Below are 24,145 nucleotides of genomic sequence, written 5' to 3'. Positions count from 1 at the left end.
ATTTCTTTAAAGTATTTCATATTTTCAGCAGTTGAACATTTACAAGGCCTCAATTTCAAGAATAATGTCAAAAACTCAACCCTGAATGGTATAAACCTGAATGGTATGCAACAGAAATGACTGATAACAACATAACATAACATAATGACATCCATACAAACGAGCTAGAGTTCCAGTTTCTTTACAACTGCTTCAGGTTACCACAACACACACTTGCCTTCCCCAACTTTCCAGAAGCCAGCTTGGTTTTATCGTGCCACTTCTGCAGTGTTCGGTTCCTGTAGACTGTGAAGTCAGCAAAACGCTTTGCCATGAAGCTGGGATAGTCATCCATCTCCAGCTTCCTCTTCAGTGGGGCCTTTCTCCGCTTCTTCTCTTCTACTAGCTCATCATCTTCACTAGAAATCTCCTCACTAGAAAACCAGGAAGAACACTGAGTCCAATGTAAATAAATATTACTTAAATAAAAAACTAGGTTCACATGACATTTAGGCCTTACCTATTCATCCACTAATACTACTACGGATAGGGGGATTATTTTTTTTAGTTTGAGAAGAACATTTATGTGATCAATCAAAAATACATGTAACTTTTAGCCAAGTATGGTGGCACACACCTATAATCTCAGCTACCTGGCAGGCAGAGGCAGGAGGATCACCAGTTCAAGGTCATTCTCAGCAACTTAGCAAAAGACCTTGTCTCAAAAGGCCTGGAAATGTAGCTCAGTAGTAGAATGCTTGCCTAGCATGTACAATGCCCTGGATTCAATCTCCTGTAGCATTTAAAATTAAACAAAACAAACAACAACAAAAAAACTCATGGAACTTTTTTTTTTTTTTTTTTTTGGTACCAGGGATTGAATTTAAGGGCACTTAAACACCGAGCCATATCCTCAGCCCTTCTTATTTTTTATTTTGAGACAAGGTATCACTAAGTTGCTGAGGTTGGCCTCAAACTCGCTATCCTTCTGCCTCAGCCTTCCCAGCCACTGGGATCACAAGGTTTGCCACCACATCTGGCCTCATGGAACTTTTAAAATAAACACAAAAAGCACTTGGGTTTCAAAATATTTTTAAAAGGTAAGCAAACCATAAAAATAAATGAGGTTGTAAAAACATTATTAGAAATGCCTATGAACCAGGCCTATACTGTTATAGGAGGGTCTTTAAAAATTAAACACATAATCATATTTCTACGACCTTAATCCCCAAATCAATAAGAGAAACATTTCCCTATAACAACTGTTCAGGAAAGGTGAATAATATTAGTCAAACCAAATGAAGAGAAGCTCAATGTAAAGAAAACTCAAGGGTACAGGCCCCCAAATCAGCATTAAACTGCAGTGTAGCCACGGCCTTCTGTATCCATAGGTTCTAAATCCATGGATTCAATCAAGTGCAGATTGAAAATATTCAGAGGAAAAAAAAAATGCATCTGTACTGAACATGTGCAGACTTTTCTTGTCATTATTCCCTAAACAATAAAAAACTATTCACGTAACTTTTTTTTTTTTTTTTTTTTTTTTTGGTACCAGGGATTGAACCCAGTGGTGCTTAACCACTGATCCCAGCCCTTTTTATGCTTTATTCTGAGACAGGGTCTTGCTAAGTTGTGTAGGGTATCCCTAAGTTGATGAGACTGGCTTTGAACTTGCAATGCTCCTGCCTCAGCCTCCCAAGCTGCTGGAATCACCAGTATGTGCCCCCACACCTGTCTTCACGTAGCATTTACAGCATAATAGGTATTATAAGTAATCTAGAGATGACTTAAGTACTTGGGAGGATAAACATAGGTTATATGTAAATACTCTGCCATTTTATATATGGGACTTGAGCATCTGCAGATTTTGGTGTCCAGGTGGGATCCTGGAATCAATCCCTCACGGAATACTGAGGGACAATTATATCTGTAACTGCTATGAGAATGTAAAACCGCCTTTCCAACTATACACCAACTGCACTTACAGGATTACTGGCCACAACATACAGCAGGTACTCAATAAAATGTGAGCAGGTAGCAAAACCTTCATCAAACATGAGAGTTCCAAAAAGAAAAAGGATTGATTTACTCTTGTTTTCTGAAATCTTTTCACACTTCAAAATAACAGTTTCTTCCCTCATCAAAGGAGTTGATTGTGACTAGTGATTCTATGGTAGGGACACAAAGTGCTTCATAAATATTAACCAAACATTAATAATCAAAATGTGCTTTTTATCTGCTAATTTCCTTGAATCTAAAGAGAAGGCAAGTCTTCTAAGCCTGCAAAAGGAATCAGGCACAACTAAAAATAAAAATCCAAATTCTTACTTCCAAATGATAAGCCATCCTGTCCACCAGTTAAGAGTCTCTTCCTATTTTACTAAAACCAAATCTGAGCTCTACCTGGAAAGATCTTGGTTTTCTTTGTCATAAGTTATGGGAAACTAACCAGATGAAAAGAAAATAAGCAACTCCATAGTTGTGTTTCCTCCTTACCTTTCCGCTTTGGGCTTCGTCCCATCTACCAGATGTCTAGTATCTGGGTACTGGAAAAGTAACTCTTCCTGAAGATCTACCAAAGACCTCAACAACGCTTTAAGAGCTTTGTGACCTGGGAAGGAAATAAAGCACACAGAAGGGACAATTAATCATCTAGAATTCTACTAAGTGGGCAACACCTGCAACTCATGTCTCCTGAGCAATTCTAGTGGGGTGGGGTAGGACAGAGGAACATGCTGGGCACTACAGAATTCACAGTGGAAATAACAGTGCCTACCTCACAGGGTAGTTAAGAGGAACAAGCAAAATAATACATATAAGGTGCTTAAAAACTGTCTGCAAATAGTAAGGCTTCAATAAGTGCTTAGTTATTAATTTAGTTTGACAAACTCCTTCACTTCTGTCATCACAGTCACTGAAGTGTCTCCTTGGTGTCAAATTTCTTGATATTATATTTCTATAGGTTACTCACTGGGCTCTTGAATTATCTGTCTACCAATCAATGCCTAAGGCAATTCCTCCTCTTCTAAAGAAGCTCAGTCCTAGCACCCCTACCACTATACCTCCTTTTCCCCCAGATGTCATTTGCCTCTAGCTTGAGCTGCATACTGTTCCCTCAGTATCTTACATAAATCCTATGGGAAGTTCCTGTTCATACATTAACACACAGGTTTAAGTATTAAACTGTATATTAAAAGTCTGTATGGAGATGATGTTCTCACCTGATTCTTGTAGCCAACAGGATGCATTTGTACATAGCTAGTCAGGATTAGGTATATAGGCTATGGCTAAGAACTTTCAGAATAAAAACTGAGAACTAAACACTGTACCTTCTCTATCAGAATAAGCCTACTATGGAGGTTAATGAGACACTGGTAATTGCCATTTATGTGTTGAGGCACTCATTTCTCTCCTGTAATCAAACTTGCACATTTTTAGTAACTGCCAGAAAATCTTTATGGGAATGCCCCATCCCACTTTCAAACATGCCATGTCAAAAACAGAACTTCTTTCCTTCCTAATACTCCCTCCACATTTCTCTTCTCCGCTTAATGTGTTTTTATAGATCAGTGACATTTGGGTGCTTTTAACCTAAACATTGAACTGGCTGTTAAATCCTGTATTTTCCACTCATATTATCAACTGCTCCTTTATCTCTAGCCATACTCACATCACTTCTTCCTTTTTTTTTTTTTTGGTGGTACCAGAGATTGAATCCAAGAGTGCACCACCATTGAGCTATACCCCTAGCCCTTTTTCTGTTTATTTTGAGACAGGGTCTTAGTTGCCCAGGCTGGCCTCAAACTTACAATCCTCCTGCCTTGGCCAGTGGGGGGGAGGGGGGAGAGCACTCTTTGCTTTCTTAAGTAACTATAATCTCACAAGCATCCCTACTTCCACTCAACAATTACTACTTCTTTTTTATATCCTGCACAAACTTCAGTGATGTCTTATTCTTTCTTTTCTGCCTCTGCTTCTACCTTACCCAGCTTAACCAGCCTTCTTACCATTTTACATCCCAGCTGGATCCCAACCACAAATCTCTTTTGCATTTACAATCCTATTTCAATGGGGCCCCAACACAAGTTAGACAGCTTTCCACGTGTGTCATACTGGAGCCTTCTACTTCAACATAAGGCTTACAGGGCTGGGGATATAGCTCAGCTGGTAGTGTTTGCCTCGCAAGCACAAGGCCCTGGGTTCAATCCCCAGTACCAAAAAAAAATAAAATAAAAAAATAAGGCTTACAGCTAATCTGCCTGAGAAAGTCACAGAGTAATCAGAAGGAGCACCTTGACCTAGTAACTACTTTGCATGACTTCAGATAATCTCTATATAAAAATATATAAACACACTTCCTTGTTTAAAATAACATAAAACCCTTGATCATATTTTTTCTAAATTCCATACTGTAATCCTTCTATAATCAGTGCATATCTGTGCCATTTGGGAGAATTTTAGAATACATAACCCCCCCCCACAAAAAAAAAGTACAAAATGCCTTGTGTTGCAAAGAGTCTCAAGCTGTTGCCCTCAAACCTATTTTTTTTTTCCCCTCTTTTTTTCTCTTGGGGTGCTGTGGATCAAACTCATGGCTTCACACATGCTAGACAAGCACTTTGCCCCTGAGCTATGCCGCCAGCTCTTTTAAATTTTATTTTGAGACAGAGTCTCACTAAGTTGCCCAGGATGGTCTCCAACTTGTGATCCTCCTGCCTCAGCCTCTGAGTAGCTAGGATTATAGATATGAGCCACCAGGCCTAGCTTCTTTCAATCTTGAGAGAGAAGCAAAAAATTAAAACAAAATTTTTTATCAACAAATGTGGAAATATAGTTTCTCATGAGGAAGAAAAAAGCAATACAAAAAGTATTTTTCTTTCTGTTAACTTTGGGAAATGGATCAAATATAAAGGAGATGAAAAGTAGTCAAGAAGAAAAAAAAGAATAAAGATGTAACAATTTTAAAGGCAAAATTCATTCAGTCTAAATGTGCTAGGTAAGTACAATACAAATTTATGTAAATAGATGGAAATTTTTCAAAGGAGGGAGGAGAGTAAAGACTTCAAATGATGAGTACAAATATGTTATCACAAATAACCATCTGTGGAAGGAGCTGATTATTTTAAACAGATATCCCATAGTAGCTGAGGTTCTGAAAGTATATGTTATAGCAAGAGTCTTAATAATAAATAAGACTCTAGTACTTGGAAGAGAGTCCATGAAAATACATCATTTCATCCAAATGGGTGAAATCCATAAATATTAACCACTGCTTTTACCTTCTTTTCTAGAAATGGTCATATAGGTTGTTCATTTGCAGCACTAGGGATTGAATTCAGGGCCTTGCATATATGTCAGGCAAAGTGCTCTACCACTGAGCTATTCTAGTCCAAATGTCTATATCTTAAGAAATAGATCTTATGTTTTCCACAGAGAAAACCCAAACACATTTTGTATCTGCAAAGTGTTTTGGGTTGTTTTTTTTTTTTTGGTTTGTTTTGTTTGGGGTTTTTTTTGGTACCAGGGATTGAGCCCAGAGGCACTTAAACACTGAGCCACTTACCCAGTCCAGGGTCTCACTGTTGCTGAGGATCACTAAGTTGCTGAGGCTCGCTCTGAATTTGCAATCCTCCTGCCTTAGCCTCCTAAACTGCTGAGATTATGGGGGAGTGCCACCCCGCCTGGCTTGCAAAGTACTTTTAAAGATTCTCCAGGTTGACCCTTGAAAACATTAGGCTATGTAAAATAAGCAGTTGCACAAAAAGAGAAATATTGTATTATTCCACTTAAATGAAGTACCTAAAATAATCAAATTCAGAGACATATATGGGTATATGCTATCTAACACATCTGCAACGGATTTTTTAAAGACTGACTCAGACAAAATGAAAGGCTTGTGTAGTAAAAGTTGTAGTCTTCTGTTGGATGTTTTGACAATGCTTGGTTATGCTACATGTTGGAGTAGAATTATGACTTGCTTGTTGGCAAGCAACTGTAAACATTGTAGACTGCTTTGCAGCTTCTTCCCTGTGTGGTTCTTGATTTCAAGTTTCAGATTATAGACACATGGTGCCTACAGGAAGTAAGGGCCAGGCACTTTGCTCTTCCTAACCTTTTAATTTTTTTATTGTGTTAAAACACATATAACAGAAAATTTACCAATTTTTACCACTTTTAAATGTACATTAGTTCAGTAGTGTGAGGATATTCACATTGTCATGCAGTCAATATCTAGTACTTTTTTATCGTGCAAAACTAAAAGTCCTACACATTAAGTAACTTCCAATTTGCTCATCCCTGGTGCCCCCAGCAAACACCATTCTACTGTTTCATGATTCTCATGACTGCAGGTAGCTATAAGTGGAACATACAATATTTGTCTTTTTGTGAATGGATTTTCACTTGGCTTAACATCCTCAAGGTTCATCCATGTTGTAGCACATCTCAGAATTTCCTTCTTTTTAAAAATCCGAATAACATTCCCTTGTTTTTTTCCTGATTCTCTTCTAAGAAATTCAGTTTGAAGTAGTACAGTGACTTTTTTTCTATACAGAAATAAACAGGATGGTAAGATTATTTATTATACTCTGGTCTTGGGGAATTTTAAAAAACTATGGTAAAATATACATTTTATTACCCTTTTAACTATTTTAAGTATACAGTTCAGTGGTATTAAATGCATTTAGATTGTTGCATAACAATTCTATCTAGCGCCAGAATTCCTTCACTATACCAAAAGGTGTATTCATTAGACAATATTTCCCTAGTCCCCCTCTTTCCCAACCTTTATTAACTACTATTTCTTTTTTTTTTTTTTTTTTTTGAACCAAGGGCACTTAACCACCGAGCTACATCCCCAGCCCTCTTTTGTATTTTATTTAGAGACAGGGTCTCACTAAGTTGCTGAGGACCTTGCTAAGTTGCTGAGGCTGGCTTTGAACTCGAGATCCTCCTGCCTCAGCTTCCAAAGCTGCTGGGATTACAAGGCGCATGCCACTGCACCTGGTTGGTAACTACTACTTCTACTTCTATCTTTATGTTGTTGTTTTGGGGTGCTGGGAATTGAACACAGGACCTCACATAGGCTAGGTAAACACTCTACCGTTTGCATAGCAACATGAATATATTTACACTACTGAACTAATGTACATTTAAAAGTGGTAAAAGTTGATAAATTTTCTGTTATATGTGTTTTAACACAATAAAAAAATTAAAAGGTTAGGAAGAGCAAAGTGCCTGGCCCTTACTTCTTGTAGGTACCATGTGTCTATAATCTGAAACTTGAAATCAAGAACCACACAGGGAAGAAGCTGCAAAGCAGTCTACAATGTTTACAGTTGCTTGCCAACAAGCAAGTCATAACTCTACTCCAACATGTAGCGTAACCAAGCATTGTCAAAACATCCAACAGAAGACTACAACTTTTAAGGGCCACTTTCAAGTAGCTACACAAGCCTTTCATTTTGTCTGAGTCAGTCTTTAAAAAACCCTTTGCAGATAGATTAAACAGCACATCAAACAAACAAGAAAGTAGAGAGAAAATATCAGTAAATCAAAGTGTGCCTTTCTGTTAATACTCTCACATATGTTCTCATTTTATACACCCCCTCACCCACTCAGAAAGTAGCCCTCAAGTACTTAAGCTCCATTTGGGGATAGCACCACCATGCATCAAAATGTCAAGAGACCTACTAGAGATGAAATCTGCAATTCTGTGCATCTAACCACTACCAAAAAAAAAAAACAGAAACAAAAAAAAGTTTATTAAAGTAAATGTCACCAGTGGCCCAACATATTGACAACTTATTGTAAAAATATTTAGAAAACAGAAGCCAATAATCATTTCTTTGCAATACGAGGGTCACATTTCTGTCTAGATGGTATGTAAAAACCTGAAGACACAACAGAACCATCCTTTGCTGGAGATAGGTGGATTTCTTAAAGCCAAAGCAGACAAGAGTGAGGAAAGACTCTCCTAGCATCTGGAATCCAAGAGTGAATTCCTCCCAGCCAAAATAAACAAACATTCCTCTTTATTATTCAGATAGAACTGAATTCTAATTGTTTACCCTGTGAATAATAAATTAAAAACAGTTTCTAATTTACCTCTAATTTTTCTCCAAATTATTACAAGAGTTAAAAGTTCCAAAAATAGTCAAATATGCTTTCTTCACTCTCCGTGGTACATGACCACAAAACAAATGGAGACTGTCAAGGATATTTATGCTTATTTTGCCCTACATGGTCCATTTCTAGAAGTCTTTCCTTGAAGAGGAGATTAAGGAGGACATTTGCCTCACCATATTACCAAGCTTCAACCTAAGTATCTGGTCACCAGCTTTAGAAATAACTCTAAGTAAAAAATAAATGGAAAGATTACTTTACTGAGGGTCAGGAGCCCTGCACTTCAACTGACACAATTACTGACTAGTCAAGATATGCTGTAAGGACCAATTTAATCTATTAGTTTCGGTTTTCTCATCTACAAAATGTAGATAATTCTTGGCTTACTGATCCCTCAGAAAGATGAAAAATAAATGTGTTATCGTCTATTTTAGCAGGGTATGATGATGCATGCCTGTAATCCCAGTGACCAGGGAGGATGAGGCAGGAGGATTCTAAGTTCAAGACCAGACTCAGCAACTAGCAAGACCTTCAGCAATTTAGTGAGACCCTGTCTCAAAACAAAATATAAAGGGATCAGGATATAGCTCGGTGCTCAAGTGCCCCTGGGTTCATGCCCCAGGATCCGGGAGGAAGGTATTTTAAAAAGCCAAAAGTTACAGAAATAGAAGGCATATTATTATCAAAAGTAGTCACCTTTTATGGGCTGGGTTTGTGGCTCAGTGGTAGAGCGCTTGCCTAGCATGTGTGAGGCACTGGGTTTGATTCCCAGCACTGCATATAAATAAAAAAAATAAAGGTTCATTGATAACTAAAAAAATATTTTTTAAAACTAGTCACCTTCTACAAGGTAAAATTATTTTAAGCTATGCTTATATAGAGCTACAGTGCTAAGATTGGACTAGTATTCATATTCCAGTATTCATTTACATGCTGTCCATATGCAGGCATTCTATATATAAAATGTCACCAATCTAAAAACCATTTTCCTCTAACAGCTTTATTTTTTTCCCTGATTCATCTAGGCTGTCCAACAAACAAAATTGTAGGCAGAGAATCAGTTTGGACATGGCAATAGTTCATTAATTAGATTATAAACCAATAAGTAAAATTTCTGGCCATGGAATGGAGGGGAAATGAGAAAAGTGAATGTATAAAGTAAATAAAGCTAACCTTATCAGTTTTTAAATGTCTATACAGCTATTTTCAAGTAAATATGCAAATGTACAATTATTTATGTACAAATACACACCGACTCCCACATTCCTATTACCCCACATAAATACATTAAACTGGAATTTACAGATTACAAGAACATTTTTTTTCTCCTTCAAAAGTAACTCCAGAACTGGAGCTAAACTATAGGTCAAAATGACACACGATATATTGGCCTGAGAACAATACTTTTCATTCAAATTCACACAAGCCTGCCACTTGCACTAGTCATCCCCAGCAATTAATCCCCCAAGAAAGACGTTTGATTAAATCTTTTCAAGCAAATCCTTTGCTTTGCTTTTGTTAGTTCACTTCTTGTCAACATCTATTAAAATATGCCTTTAATTCTCCCACAATCTTAAAAAACACCGATTCCACTGTCTTCAACTTTAATCAACTGTATGGCCGGCATTTTTCATTTCATAATAATGTGCTGCTTGGAATTCAAGAGGCAGGCTCAGCATCAATCATCTGGTAAGAATTTTTCCACTGCAATAAATATGCAAATGAGGAGAGCCAGTCAGTCGTATTTCAGGCCCGACTTGCTAGTGTTTTAAAAAAGACACAAATTTATTAATTGCCGGTGGCCAGAGGAATCCTATTACTTTGGGCATTGATTACAAAGCTGTGTGAGTGATTATTGTGCAACTCGCGGGCTACCCAGGCATGAGGAAAAATTATTAAAGCAAGGCAGAGATTATCAACTCAGAATAACAATAAGCCTTAACATTTAGGCCCTAACTTCTTCAACAAAGAATTACGTGAAGGCTCCACTGTATCATAATTCCGAATTCTGTCAGTATTACTGTTTGGGCTTGTTCTATATTCCCCAAGCAGAATGGCGTTACCAGTAAGAAAGAGGATTGCTGGTTACAAATTCCTCAACAACAACCATTTGGATGAATGGCTATCATTTCCAATGTAGGTCCAACTAGAATTTTTATGTATCAGTGTAAGTATACACATGCACAGGTGTGTGCCTGTAGACAAGCACAGGTTTAATAAATGGGTATGCTACCATGAGGACAGGTTTTAACCGGAATAGTGGAAGGAATTTTGCCCAGTGTGTTGGCCAGATCCATGGATCAAAAGCAGACTTCTTTTTAATGTCTAAATATCCCACTAAAATAACCTTGTGGGAGCTGAGTACAGGGACTTATATTCTAAAATCACGAAGCCAAGCCACAAGCAGACTTGGGTTTTCATCCCTCAAAGGGATGCAGCAGTAGAAGGCACACAATCTGTGGAGGGGTCTGTGGAGAAACAGCTTAAGAGGCTAATTCTGAATGCAAAGTGTTTTTGTGAGAAACATTCAACCCAAGACATATTAAATAAAATAAGAAAGAGGACTCAGTGGGCAAAACTTATTTTTTTTTCTTTTAAGAGACTGATGTGGGGAATTTGGGGAGTAAGCGGAAGTTGAAATAAGGGAGATATGAAGAGACTTAACGATAAAATATATGATGGGTGAGCCCCCCATAGAAAGAAACAACAAAAAAGGAATCTAACATTTTACATTACTGCCACACTAAGTAACATGATAAATAGTGTGCATTTGAGTTCTGTGGAGGGACATCCCACTCAAGCTGTAATTTCTGACCAGGCTTGAATTTATAAGGAAGGCAAAGGAACTGCTGAATTTCTTAGGTTTCCCTGAATACTCTCTCAAATACCTTGATGAAGTATGTCAATAAATCCTTAAAAAGCCCTATAGGACACAGCAATCTAACTGATCAATGTACTTCCAGAAATGCACTGCAGTTACCTTCCACTTTGCAGTTCCTAGACAACCTCCATTGCTCCTGACTACTTTTCCTAAAAAGGAAAATTTATTTTCTCCCTTTAAACAGAAAGAGTTAATACTCATACTACAAGGCTCTTAAGTCCAAGTTTATTTACAATTAATTGTTTAAACTGTCTTAACAGCAGTTATACAGGGAGAGTGGGGATACTTTCATTTGTATTTAGTATGCTTTTGAACTGTTTAAATATTTTATAAGCATATTACTTCTATAATTTAAAATTTTATTAAAATTTAAAGTAAACTGTGAAGTAAGAAAACTTATTAAAAATCCAAGCAGCCTCTCATTTCATTTAAAATAAAGTCTGATTTTTCTGTATTACAAAACTGTCCCTAGGTAAAACTGTCCCTAGCCAAATGCCTAAATTCTCAAATCATATGGGTGCAGAAATAACTCAAAGAAAATGGGAATTCAGAAAACACCTTTCTGAAAAACAGGGATGTCACAAAGAATTAATCACTCTTTTCCCAGGATCATTCATATCACCATTATCACACTTACATTGTGCTGGGAGTCTGATTTCACTTCGTTAAGCTGCTGCAGGGCAGAGACCTACCTCATCCTGTCACTCCAGTATCTAACACATCACCTGGGCCACAGAAGCTATTCTACAAATGCTTTTATTTCAGAGAGATGATGCCTTACACTGCATGGCAGAACATCTAGTCACACTACCATTTCCAAATCCAAATGCTGATGAGCAAACCAAAGGTGACAACTTATTTCTGAACTTTAATGTCAACTATGTATTCTCAACAAACAAACCTTTTGTTAACAGAAGCAAAGGTGCCAAACTTGACATTTTCTTATTATAGCATACCAACTATAAGATGTATGGGCTACTCACAACAATCTCAAACCCATTTTACTGAACTTGGGAATTTCCAGAATAAAAATAATTAGATGAGTTACGATGCATGCTAAAGAAGATTTAATAACTGTCACCACTTAAATGGATAAACTGAGGCTTGGAAAACAAATGATTGTTTTATTTCTTTGAATATTAGTAAGATAAGGGTTGTTTATTCACCAACTTAAAACACTTTGAGAGGCTGTGTTCAAATAAAACTATTTAAATGGCTTTTTTTGTATTAAGAGCAGCTTACCTATATCCATGCCTTCCCATGAGCTACTTGAGAATAGAGACTATTAACTAGTCACCCTGTGTGGTGCTGGCAAATGGCAGACTCTGTATGGTTAAATATATACATACAATTGAATATATCCTACATTTAATATACATATGTATATGTATGCATGTATATTTTAATCCTAATCTTTTTCTTTGGTCTATACTTTTTTTTTTGGGGGGGGGGGTGCTGGGAATTGAACCCAGGGCCTTATACATGCTAGGCAAGCACTCTACCAACTGAGCTATATCCCTAGCCCCTTTGCCTGTACTTTTTATATGTGCATTTTGAGTCTTCAAAGAATTGTTTGTAGGGGCTGGAGTTGTGGCTCAGAGGTAGAACATTTGCCTGGCAAGTGTGAGGCCCTGGGTTCTATCCTCATCATGGCACATAAATAAATAAAATAAAAGAACCACTGACAACTAAAAAATTAAAAAAGAACTGTATGTGTAGTCCAATATGCAATCACATAACCCTTGCAAGAAGAGGGAAACAAATACTGTGATCAAAGACTACAGCCTATGACTACACTACCAACTTAAGATTAAACAGTTAACACTCAGTAAGGACCTACTAAGTGATATGCACTAGCCAAAGCACTTTGTGTACAACTATTTGAATTCTCACAACAATCCTTTGAGGTAGGTACTATTATTATATCACCATTTTACAGATGAAGAAAATGAAACACTATCATAAGCATTAAAAAAAACCGGACAGTTTTCATTTTCTAGATCTATGTACCCTTGTGGGTTATGTATCAAAACTATCTGGAGAACAAAGTATAATAAAATTGTCAATTACTAAGAAATAACAAAACTTCCCTCTTCAATACAGTCACACAATAAAAAATACTAGGGAGGATCTGTTAAAATGTCATGTCCAAATTTGGTTCCCACACTTGAAAAGGGAAAGTGGGGAAGCTAAAGGAAGCCCAAATTACATAGAAGGAAAGCAAGTCCCATAGGACAAAAAAAAGGAATACTTCCTTAATCTGAAAAAGAGAACATTAAGAACTGAATTAAGTCTCCAAAATTCAAAGGCCAAATACATCAGAAAAGAAGTTTAACCTCATTGCTAGAAAATGTTAAAAAGACATAAAATTTAAAACAATGTGACAAAGGACATCTCATATCAAGCTCCCTCTAAACAATTTGTTGGGCTTGGGACATAACTCAACGGTAGGTCACTTGCCTAGTATGCACAAAGTCCTGGGTTTGATCCTCAATACAACGAAAAAATTTTTTTCATTAATCAATTAATTAAATTTAATAAAACAATGTGATGTTTTTCTGACAGTGTTTAATCCTCACAAGAATGTAGGAAAGGGGGCACTCTCCATTCATAACTAGTCAGAGTTTAATTAGCACAACATATCCAGGAAGCAGTCAGGCAAAATGTATCTAAGTTATACACATCTATTTCATACTGGGTGGTACACACATGTAATCTCAGGGACTCAGAAGGCTGAAGCAGAAGGGTCTCAAGTTCAAGACCAGCCTCAGCAACTTAGCATGACCCTAAGCAACATAGCGAGACCCTGTCTCAAAAAATAAAATAGGCTCAGGGTATAGCTCAGTGGTAAAGTGCCCCTCACCCCTGGGTTCAATTCCCAGTACCACAAAAATCAAAGTAGAGAGATAGGCACAAAAATAATACTTTCAGGGTTATTTATAAAAATAGGTAAAAATTGTTAACATCTTAGGTGCCCATTTATAGGGGACTATTTAAAATTTAGTTTAGTAAGGAAATATTTTGTGTAGTTGGAGAATAGGATAAGTATAAGTGGAACTTGGTTTAAATTAAAACAAACCACAAGAAAGTATTGGGGATATTTGAAATAATCTGAATTTGGTTAAGTGAGATGATAGTATTACATAAGAAACATCTTCATTTTGTTAAATATGAAGCAAAACTGTATAGTGATTGCTATTAAATTATTTAGGAAAAAGAAAAAGAAAACATACAGCAAAATATTTTTAAGAAAGGAAAGGGAGATTTATATGTAATGACATGGGAAGTGCAAAGCATGATCTCATTTATGTTTTTTGAAAGTTTATGCTCACAAAGTATCTGGAAGGATATACAATAAAATTGTTAGAAATGGTTATATCTAGTGAAAAATACTGAAAATACAAAAAAAGGACTTTTACAATCCACATTACATATTTCAGTATTGTCTGGAGTACAGAAGAACACAGTTGGCTGTTTGAAAAAAAATACTTTTACAACAAACACATTTTACTTCTATTATTTTTTAAAAAGGCAATTAAGATTAAATAAAGATCTTCAAGAATATAAAGAGACTGACAAGACCATCCATCCCTAGAACTAGCTTAAAAATTTCCCTTTTGATTCACAAAAGAAATAACAAGGACCAATAAAAGTAACGAGAAATGGTTACCCTCATTAAACACTGGGAAATGTCAATTAAAAGAAATGTAAATTAAAATAAACAGACACTATTGTCCATTTATCAAAGTGACAAAGATGAAACAAAATTATAATAACCAGTATTGACGAGGATAAGGGAAACTGACATTCACATAAAGAAGGTGAGAATGTAAAGTGGTACAACTTTTCTGGTGACAAAGATCAAGTCTTAAATGTGTGCATATCCTTGGAAAATGTACTAATTCTACAGCTAGAAATTTATTTTATATAAAAGTAATCACAGACACAAATAAAGATTTAGTAACGACAATGTTTACTGCATTATTTATAAAAATGAAAACCTGGAAACGATCCAAATGTCCAACAATAAAGAATTGGTTAAATAACCCATATGATGGAAAGTCTACCCCATCATTAAAAATAATGCTGTAGGACAATAATTCATGACATGGAAAAATTTTCATAATCTCTGTTAAGTAGAAAAAAATCAGACTATAAAACAACAAAGAATATGGCTCCATTTTTGTTTTAACTATACACTCAAGAGAAAAAAAAACTAGGAAAGACATATACCACATACCAACATATCAAAACTACTTAACTGCTAAGAATCAGAAGTTATTTCCTAATTTTGCTTGCTTTTCCCCTCCCCACAATGTTATATAATGAATATATATTTTAAAGAAAAAAAATCTCCTCCCTACCTATTTCTTTATCACCTACACAATCTTAGCTGCCTGTAAGAGAGAGACATCAGCTGAGGGCCCTTCTTGCTCTTCTACTAAGAAAACATTGTAGAGGAAACATCATCTTTAGAAAAATTGAAAGATATGTCTACTATTAGAGCTCTAAGCCTTCTGTCCTAAAACAAATTCATCTCCATATTTCTCCCATCTTCATTTGTTTAAGTTTTGGCATTTATTTCACATCTGTATTCTCTCATGCTTTCTTGGAAAGTGGGGAGAAAACTTCAGATAAGGTGGTTAACTATACATGGCAATCTGGGCAGTGGTGGCCAAGAGCAAAGCACAGCAGACCCGTTTCTGTGCTGACTTTACCTCAAACCATTTGGAAACCTTAAATTACCTGGCTTGATTTCCTCATCAGTAAAACATAATTATAAACACCTATTTTACAGACTGCTATAAGAACTAAGACTTCTGTATAGACCTTACCCAGTGTACCATGAACATTCTGAGGGCTATTTTTATGATTTTTAAAACATGGGCATCCATCATTGTATTTGCAGCACAATAAAAATATCAAGACAGAAACTGATAATCCCTGTTCTCAAAATGTCCTATTTGATTTCTTTTCACTTGTGTATTTATATCTCATGAACCTTACTGAGGACACCAGAAATGCTTTCTGTTAACTTGAGTAAGAATGCTTCTCTGACTACCCACTGAACCCTCACCATGGTCAATGTGAGCAGCATACGTTACGCACCATCTCTAAGATGTAAGAATCTTTAAGACTGTCTAAAGAGCTTCTCTACCTATAAAACTTTTGCTTGAATGAAACAGTATAAGAAGCCAGTTAAGAATTCTTCTCAAAATGGTAACATAATGAATTTTTCCAGAAACAAATTTATTCAACTATCTCAGAAAAATAGGAAATGGTGGATTTGAGACTAAACCTGAAGCAAAACAACCAATATTATATAAAAGGCATTAAAAATTAACAAAGAACTCAAGCTAAAATCAAGTACAGTCCAAGTAAAACTAAGTTTCAAATGTGCCAACTTATTTAGGGACAGGTTTTGAATATAATTTTAATATTATAATAATCAACAGATAATTAAGTTTTAAAGGTATCCTGACATACAGATAATTCATAAGTAACATTATAGCTGAAGTTTTGTTTTTTTCCTCTTTTACACCCAATTCCCTTTCCTCGTCAAACTGCCATTACAAGTTAAAGGAAGCTAGTCACAGTGGTGTGCACCTGTAATTCCAGCTATATGGGAGGCTGAAGAAGAGGGATGGGCCAAGACCAGCATGGGCAATTCAGTGAGACCCTGTCTCACAATAAAAAGCACTGGGAATGGAGCTCAGTGGTGAAGTTTCTCTGCGTTCAATCCCAGTATTAAAAAAATAAAAACAAAAAAACCAAACTTAATGGAAGGCTGAAGTGTAGTTCAGTGGTAGAGCAAATGCCCTAAGTTTGGTCCCCAACACCAAATAACAGAACACACAAAAAAAGACTTAATGGAAGAAAATAATATACATACTAACACACCTAGAATAAAACATCCCAAAATATTAGTCGTTTTCTGAGAAGTAAAGATGGAAACTTGAAATCGTAGGTAAACTTTTATTTTTCCCTTTATATTTATAATATTTATACTGTTTCATTTTTTTTAAGTTTTTTTTTTTTTTTTGGTAGTTGTAGATAAACAGCATGCCTTTATTTTGTTGTTTATTTTTAATGTGGTGCTGAGGATCAAACCCTGTGCCTCAACACATGCTAGGCAAGTGCTCTGCCACTGAGCTACGGCCCCAGACCTCATTTATGCTTTGTATGTGATGATATATTATTGAACAGTTATATTTTTTAACATAATGGAAGAGCACAAAGACAAATTAAGTTAAGACCCATAAAATCCCTCACAAGTTTCATAAATATCAGGGGGAAAAAATGTTTTGATTCTTTCAGAAAATGCTTTGCAGTTTCTCACAGTATTTTTAAAGACAGACCAACCAGTTTTAGGAAACTATGAGTAGGTAAGCATTAGACATGATAAAACTAGAAAGAAAGAACCTGCTGAACTAGTGCTATGATTCACATCTACTGCATTTTACACCCTCTTACACATCAAGATGGACACCAACACTGGTTTAGACCAAGGCTTCCAAAAGAAATGGTAACAGAACCCAAACACTCCTGAAAAATGATTTCATGAGAAAGCTCACTTGACATAAGCATATGGCTATGTTTGTCTCCAATTCTGGGATTATTTGGGTTATAAAAGGCAACTTCAAAATGAAGTACAATATTATGGGGGGTGGGAGGAGATCTGCACATTCAGAGTAAACTACTAAAATTGGACACTATCACACACTCTACATTCAGTCAAAAGAAAAAATTGACAAAAAAACAAACACATTGATTCTATGTTTTCTAGGACTTTGTTTTCCCTTTAAACAAAGAATTTACTTTCTACTCTTTTACTATCATCCTCTCATTTGGATCATTTGTTCCTATTTTAGTACAATGTGTCCCTAAGGAGTTTCAATGAGTTGTGAAATAATTGTTATTCACAAGCAAAAAGAAAGAAAGAAAGAAAAAGCAGGATTAACTGCAATTGCCACTACAACTGAGAACTTGCATCTTGCACTTTTACCATGTAAATAATGCACAGATCCTGCGGGAACATGCCAAACACCAGGATTCTTAATTAATGGAGCTCTTTAATGTGCAAATCAGGAACAAATTGCAAGTTCTGACTTGCATTGATTATGAAAACATTAATTGAATGAGCAAGACCCTAAGAAAGACAGAATCCCAAGTCTTCCAAGAGACCAAAAGAATACAAAGCTCTGGAAACCAGACAAGTCTGACCAATATCTAAAATGCAAACCTATACCTGAAGTGCTCTCCCTAGCACACAATGAATTAAAAAACATGAAACAAAAAAAACCAACATTTTAATCAGAAAGCAATCTCCATAAAAGCATCTATTCCATCATCATCTCATGTTAAGCAGAAAAACGAGTGTTCACTCCAGCAGCTTACACTGTTTTAAGGAAAAAAAAAAAGAAAAAGCCCACTTTCTACACACACACACACACACACACACACACAACACACACTTATATGCATATAGGTGTAACAAAACAATGCTGTCTCTTTAAAAAGAAATTCATCCTATATAAATTATAGCCATAAACTTTTCCTGCAGTGCAGCCTAATTAATTCTTGTTCTATACACAAAGGGAAATGCTGGGTGACAAATGGGTGTGAAGCCAGAAAGCTGCCAGGTCTGCAAAACATTTTCTACTTCAATTTATAAGCAATTTTGCAGTAAATCATCAACCAGAACCTAGAATCTCAGGAATCTCTGAGTGTCCAAACCACATTATATCACTTATCAAAGAGAGAAGGAAAAAAGAGTTTAAAGACATCTCATTTTTCAGTTCTAACCCACATCAAAATCCAGAAGCTCTGTGTAATCTATTATTCTCTTCTAGGTAAGGTTTTAGTACCAAAGAAATATATATTTCAAGCAAAAGTGACACTATAGGTTGATGTAGCCTATTCCTCTATCCCTAGATGCACTGTATCATGTATCCATTACCATAATAAATATCCCCAGTTGCTTGAGAATAAGCAAACAACTACTTATTACCCACACCTCCAATCCAAGTAAAATGTTCACAATCAAGCCAAGCTCCATAGTGAGCCAGTGGAAAACAGGTGGGAAACACTCCAAGGAAAAAAGACTTATGGAGAAAACTCACAGGAGACAAAGAAGAAAGCTAAGCTGCCTGTTAGTAGTCAAATCCTTCCCCCATCCCAATCTGTATTAGCAACTGATTATTCTCCACCTAACGGTTTTACCTTTTCCAGAATTTTATATGAGTAGAATTTTAAAGTATAAAACCATTTGAGGCTGACATCTTTCACTTAGTGTAATATCATTGAGATTTATTCCTTTTTATTGCAGAGTAATGTACCACGATTTGTTTATCCATTTACCCAATTTGTTTGAAGGACATCTGGACTATTTCCAGTTTTGCTGATTATGAATAATCCTGCTGTGAACACACGTGTACACATCTTTGTGTGAACACATTTTCATTTCTTGAGAAAGATCTAAGAGTAGGACTGCTGAATCAGGATCATCTGGTAAATATATATGGTAAACTTCCTAAGAAAAGACTTCTAAACTTTTTTTTTTCAAAATGGCTATACTATTTCATATTTCCACCAGCAATATATGAGTATTCCAGGTGCTCTGCATCCTTTTAGCTCTTGATGTTGTCAGATGTGTTTTTTAGCCATATGCTAACAGGAAAGTAGATGTATCTCACTGTGTTTTTAATTTGTGTCTCCTCAACACTAATGATTATTTTAATGATTATGATTATTCGAAACATTGTTTCATGTGCACATTTGCCATCCCGTATCCTCTTTTTGACAGGGTGTCTGTTCAAGTCTTTTGCCCTTTTTTTTTTTTTTTTTTTTTTTTTGCGGTGCTGGGGATTGAACCCAGGGCCTTGTGCTTGCAAGGCAAGCACTCTACCGACTGAGCTACCTCCCCAGCCCCCTTGCCCATTTTTTTAAATGAGTATTTTTATTGTTGAGTTTTGAGAGTTCTTTACATATTCTGGGCACAAGACCTTTGTCAGATATGTAACTTGAAAATATTTCCTTCCAATCTGTAGCTTGTCTGTTAATTCTGTTAACACATATTTTATAGAGCAAAAGATTATAATCCTAATTTATCACAACCATTAATTTCTTCTTTTACACACTGTGATTTTTATATGGTATCTAAAAACTCTGCTCAACCTAAGGTCATAAATATGCTCTCATGCGTTTTTTCAAACCACTTTATACTTTTAGATTGCCTATATTTGTGGGACTCTATTCTGAAATTTATATTATGTTCTACTGATTAATATTTTTAAAGGAATAAACCCACAAAAAAAGGACAAAGAATAAAGAGATGATTGCAACACAGTTTTGTAACATAAAAAGTCAATTCAAATGTCTAAAATTATAGAAACTGACCAGATCTAGGTGCAGTGGCTTGTGCCTGCAACCCCAACTTGGGATGCTAAGGTAGGAGGATCACATATTTGAGGCCAGCTTGGGCACCTTAGCAACACACTTCTCAAAATAAAATATAAAGCCAGGCACAGTAGCACACACTCATGGATTCAATCCCTGGTACCAAAAATATAAAAATAAAATGTAAAAAGAGCTGGGGATGTAGTTCAGAGGTAGAGCACCCCTGGGTTCAATCCCCAGTACCAACTCCCACCCCCCCAAAAAGAAAAAAAATTGACCCGAGAAGTGTTTATGTGGATGGGGACCAACCAGAACTGTTATACACTGCTGGTGGGACTGCAGTATGGTAGAACCACTTTGAAAAACAGCTTGGCAGTTAATTTAAAAGTTAAACATGTACTTAACATGGGATCCAACATTCTATTCTTAGTTATCCAATAAATTCAAGTTTATAGCCATAGAAAAATATGCATACAAATCTTTGTAGTAGCTTTATTTGTAACAGCCCAAACTAGAAACAAAACAAACTTGGTTGTATGGCTGTAGCCATACAATGGAAAACTCATTTAGCAAAAAAGGCAATCAATTTTTCACACATGAATACATATAGATGAAACTCAAAGTAGCCAGGTATAGTGGTGCATGCCTGTAATTCCAAGGGCTCCGGAGGCTGAGGCGGGAGGATTACGCCACAGCAATTTAGCAAGGCCCAGTCTCAAAATTTAAAAAAGGGCTGGGGATGTAGCTCAGGGGTTAAGTGGCCCTGGGTTCAACCCCCAGTACAAAAAAGAAAAGAAACTCTTAAGTAATAATGCTGTGTGAAAGACACAACAGAATGCAAACTATATAATTTCATTTATGTGAAATTCTGAAGTTGGGGGTTTGGCTCAATGGTAAAGCAACTGCCTAGCATGTGCAAAACCCTGGGGATTTGATCACTGGCCCAATGTGGTGGCACATACCTGTAATCCCAGCAACTCGGAGTCTGAGGCAGGAGGATTACAAGTTTGAGGATAGCAAATTTGAAAGACATAGTCTCAAAATAAAAAAAATAAAAAAGGGCTGGGGATGTAGCTCAGGGGTAAAGCACCTTGGGTTCCATCCCAGTACCAAAATACCACTGATAATAAGGGCTAGCTCAGTGGTAGATTGCTTACTTAGCATGTGTCCTGGGTTCAATCCCATACTGCAAAAAAAGAGAGAAAGGGAAAAAAAAAAAAAAAAAAACCTGTAGTGATAGAAAGCAGATTAGTTGGTTGCCTACAGATGGTGAGGAGCAGGAGGGAAAGATTCCAAAGATGCTGAGGAAACTTCTGGAGATGAGGAATAAGTTCATTATCTTGATTGTGGTCATTGTTCCATCAGTGTATACAGATGTCAAATTGTATACCAAACTTATGTGCAATTTCCTGTGTCATTTATCCTCAATAAGATGGGGTTTGTTGTTGTTATTTTTAAAGGCAATGGACAAATAATAACTGACTTAGCAAAACTGAGCAAGATGACTCTGGTGTTGGCAGTGAAGAAGAATGAGAAGCGATCCCGCTTACAGCCTGGAAACACAACTCCAGCAGACTGGCAATGCCAGCCACCTCTAGAAGAGATGGAGGAAGGGCTGGAAATAACAGAATACCAGATGCTCTCCCTTATGTAAGCAGAAGCTTAGAAATCTGTCCTTTGAAGAGAATTTGTATCAATCAGATTTTGTTGCTATGACCCAAACTGACATAACACTTAAAGGAAGAAAGACTTATTTTGGCTTGGGGGGGGGCGGTGGGACACAAAGACCAAGGACAAGAAAAACACTTTCAGGGCATACACCCATGATCTACTTCACCTAACTAGGCCCCACCTGCTACAGATTCCATGGCCTCCCACTGTCATCAAATTATTAATCCATCAATGAATTAATCCACTGATGAGATCACAGCCCTCATGATCCAATCACAGTCCACAAGTCCCACCTTTGAACATTGCTGCTGGAGACCATGCTTTCAACACAGGAGTCTTTAGGGGACATGTCATATCCAAACCAAACAGATTTAAACAGAAGACCTCTGGAAAGGGGGATACCAAATACAGTTGAGGACAAAGTCATTATATTAAAAACAAGGGGGAAAAGTCGGGTGTGATGGCTCACGCCTATAATCCCAGCAACTAGGGAGGCTGAGACAGGAGGATCTCGAGTTCAAAGCCAGTCTCAGCAACTCAGTAACACCATATCTCTAAGTAAAATATAAAAAAGGGCTGGGGATGTGGTTCAGTGGTTAAGGGCCCCTAGGTTCAATCCCCAGTACAAAACAAAACAAAACAAACACTCCAAAAGAGGGAAAAGGACTGGGTATAAGTCAGTGGTAGGGTACTTGCCTACCATGTGTGAGGCCTTGAGGATTCTCCTAAAAATGGTCCAGATAGATTACCTGACCATGGAAACCACAGACGAAAAGTACCATCCAAAAATATAAAGCTTCTAATCACCTTTTTGGTTAACATACTCTTAAAAAAAAAAAAGAAAAAATCAACAGAGAGCCAGGCACAGTAGCACACTCCTGCTGGTGATTCAGGAGACTGAGGCAGGAGGTTGGCAAGTTTGAGGCCAGCCTCTGCAACTTAGCAAAACTGTCTAAAAATAAAATAAAAAGGGCTGGAGATATAGCTCAGTGGGAGAGGGCCTTTGGGTTTAATCCCCAGTACTGCAGAAGGAATTAAAAAAATAACAGAGTAAAGGAACACCACATTTCTAAGGAAAATAATCTTAACATGTTATATAGGGATTAAAGCAAAAGAAAAAAGCACCTTGAAGCAAAACAAAGTATACAGTAAGATACCTCAGAAAATATATATATCGTGTTTTTCCTCAAAGAAATAAAATCAAAATATGACAGAAGAAATAAAAAATTCCTCCAGAGAAGGGTTTGAAAGGTGAGGAAATGTCTTAGAAAGTAGGGGAAGGGTGTTAAAAAACTGAAGAGAAAAAAAAGAGGAGAGAATCACAGCAATAGCCTACTCCCAAATGGAAGGCTTTCCAGAAAAAGTGAAAACAGAAAACAATAGGAAGAAAAAAAAAAAACAATTTCAAGAAAAAACTTCCAGAACCAAAAGATGAGTTTCTAATTATCCTGTATGACAAATATGAAAACAGATCTATACCAAGGTGTATCACTGTGAAATTTTAGAATTCTGTTTCCCAAAAATAGACTTTGGTTTCCAAAAAGGGAGAAAAAAAACAAATACTCAGAAAAAAAAAAAATAGTACATCAGGAATCAGAATGGTTTCTGATTTGTCAATAGCAACTTTGGAATCTGAAAGGCAATGGAACATCCTACAGAATTCTGTATACAACCAATCCATCATGATGACATTATTTTCAGATAATCAAAACCTGAAAAAAAAAAAAAAAATCACCTCCCACCCACCCATTTTCAGTAAGCAATAAAAGAATGTGTATCACTAAAATATGAGTGGCCAAGAAAGATCCTCAAATGCAAAAACCACAGAAGAAGCTAAAGCAAGTCTCAAAACGACAGTGAAGGGAGATCCCAGCATGACAGCTGGTTCCTAAGAAGGTGAAGAGTTCACATCAGAGGGTCAAGAATCTGGAAACACTTCAGGAAGATAAACTGGCAAAATATTTGATGCAACTTTTTTTTTTTTTTTTTTTCTTTTTGGGAGACAGGGTCTTACGATTTGCCTGGGTTGGCCTCAAACTTTTTGGTTCAAGTGCCTCTTCTGCCTTAGCTTCCTGATTAGCATGGACTACA

The 24,145-nt window shown here is 36.5% G+C and overlaps 1 protein-coding gene across 1 annotated transcript in view; it reads right to left on the bottom strand.

Annotated features, from left to right (window-relative positions):
* Aatf (apoptosis antagonizing transcription factor) overlaps positions 1-24,145 on the bottom strand; it is a 104,060-nt gene that overhangs the window by 62,646 nt on the left and 17,269 nt on the right. The window contains exons 5-6 of the mRNA XM_047547463.1: positions 2,476-2,590; positions 218-413 (exon numbers count right to left, since the gene is read on the bottom strand). Coding sequence (XP_047403419.1) covers positions 218-413; positions 2,476-2,590 — 311 coding nt within the window. The remainder of the gene's footprint in view (positions 1-217; positions 414-2,475; positions 2,591-24,145) is intronic.

The sequence above is a fragment of the Sciurus carolinensis genome, chromosome 3 (assembly GCF_902686445.1).
Source record: "Sciurus carolinensis chromosome 3, mSciCar1.2, whole genome shotgun sequence".
NCBI lineage: Eukaryota > Metazoa > Chordata > Mammalia > Rodentia > Sciuridae > Sciurus > Sciurus carolinensis.
Note: the sequence above shows the minus strand (reverse complement) of the source record. Positions and strands in the feature narration are given on the sequence as shown.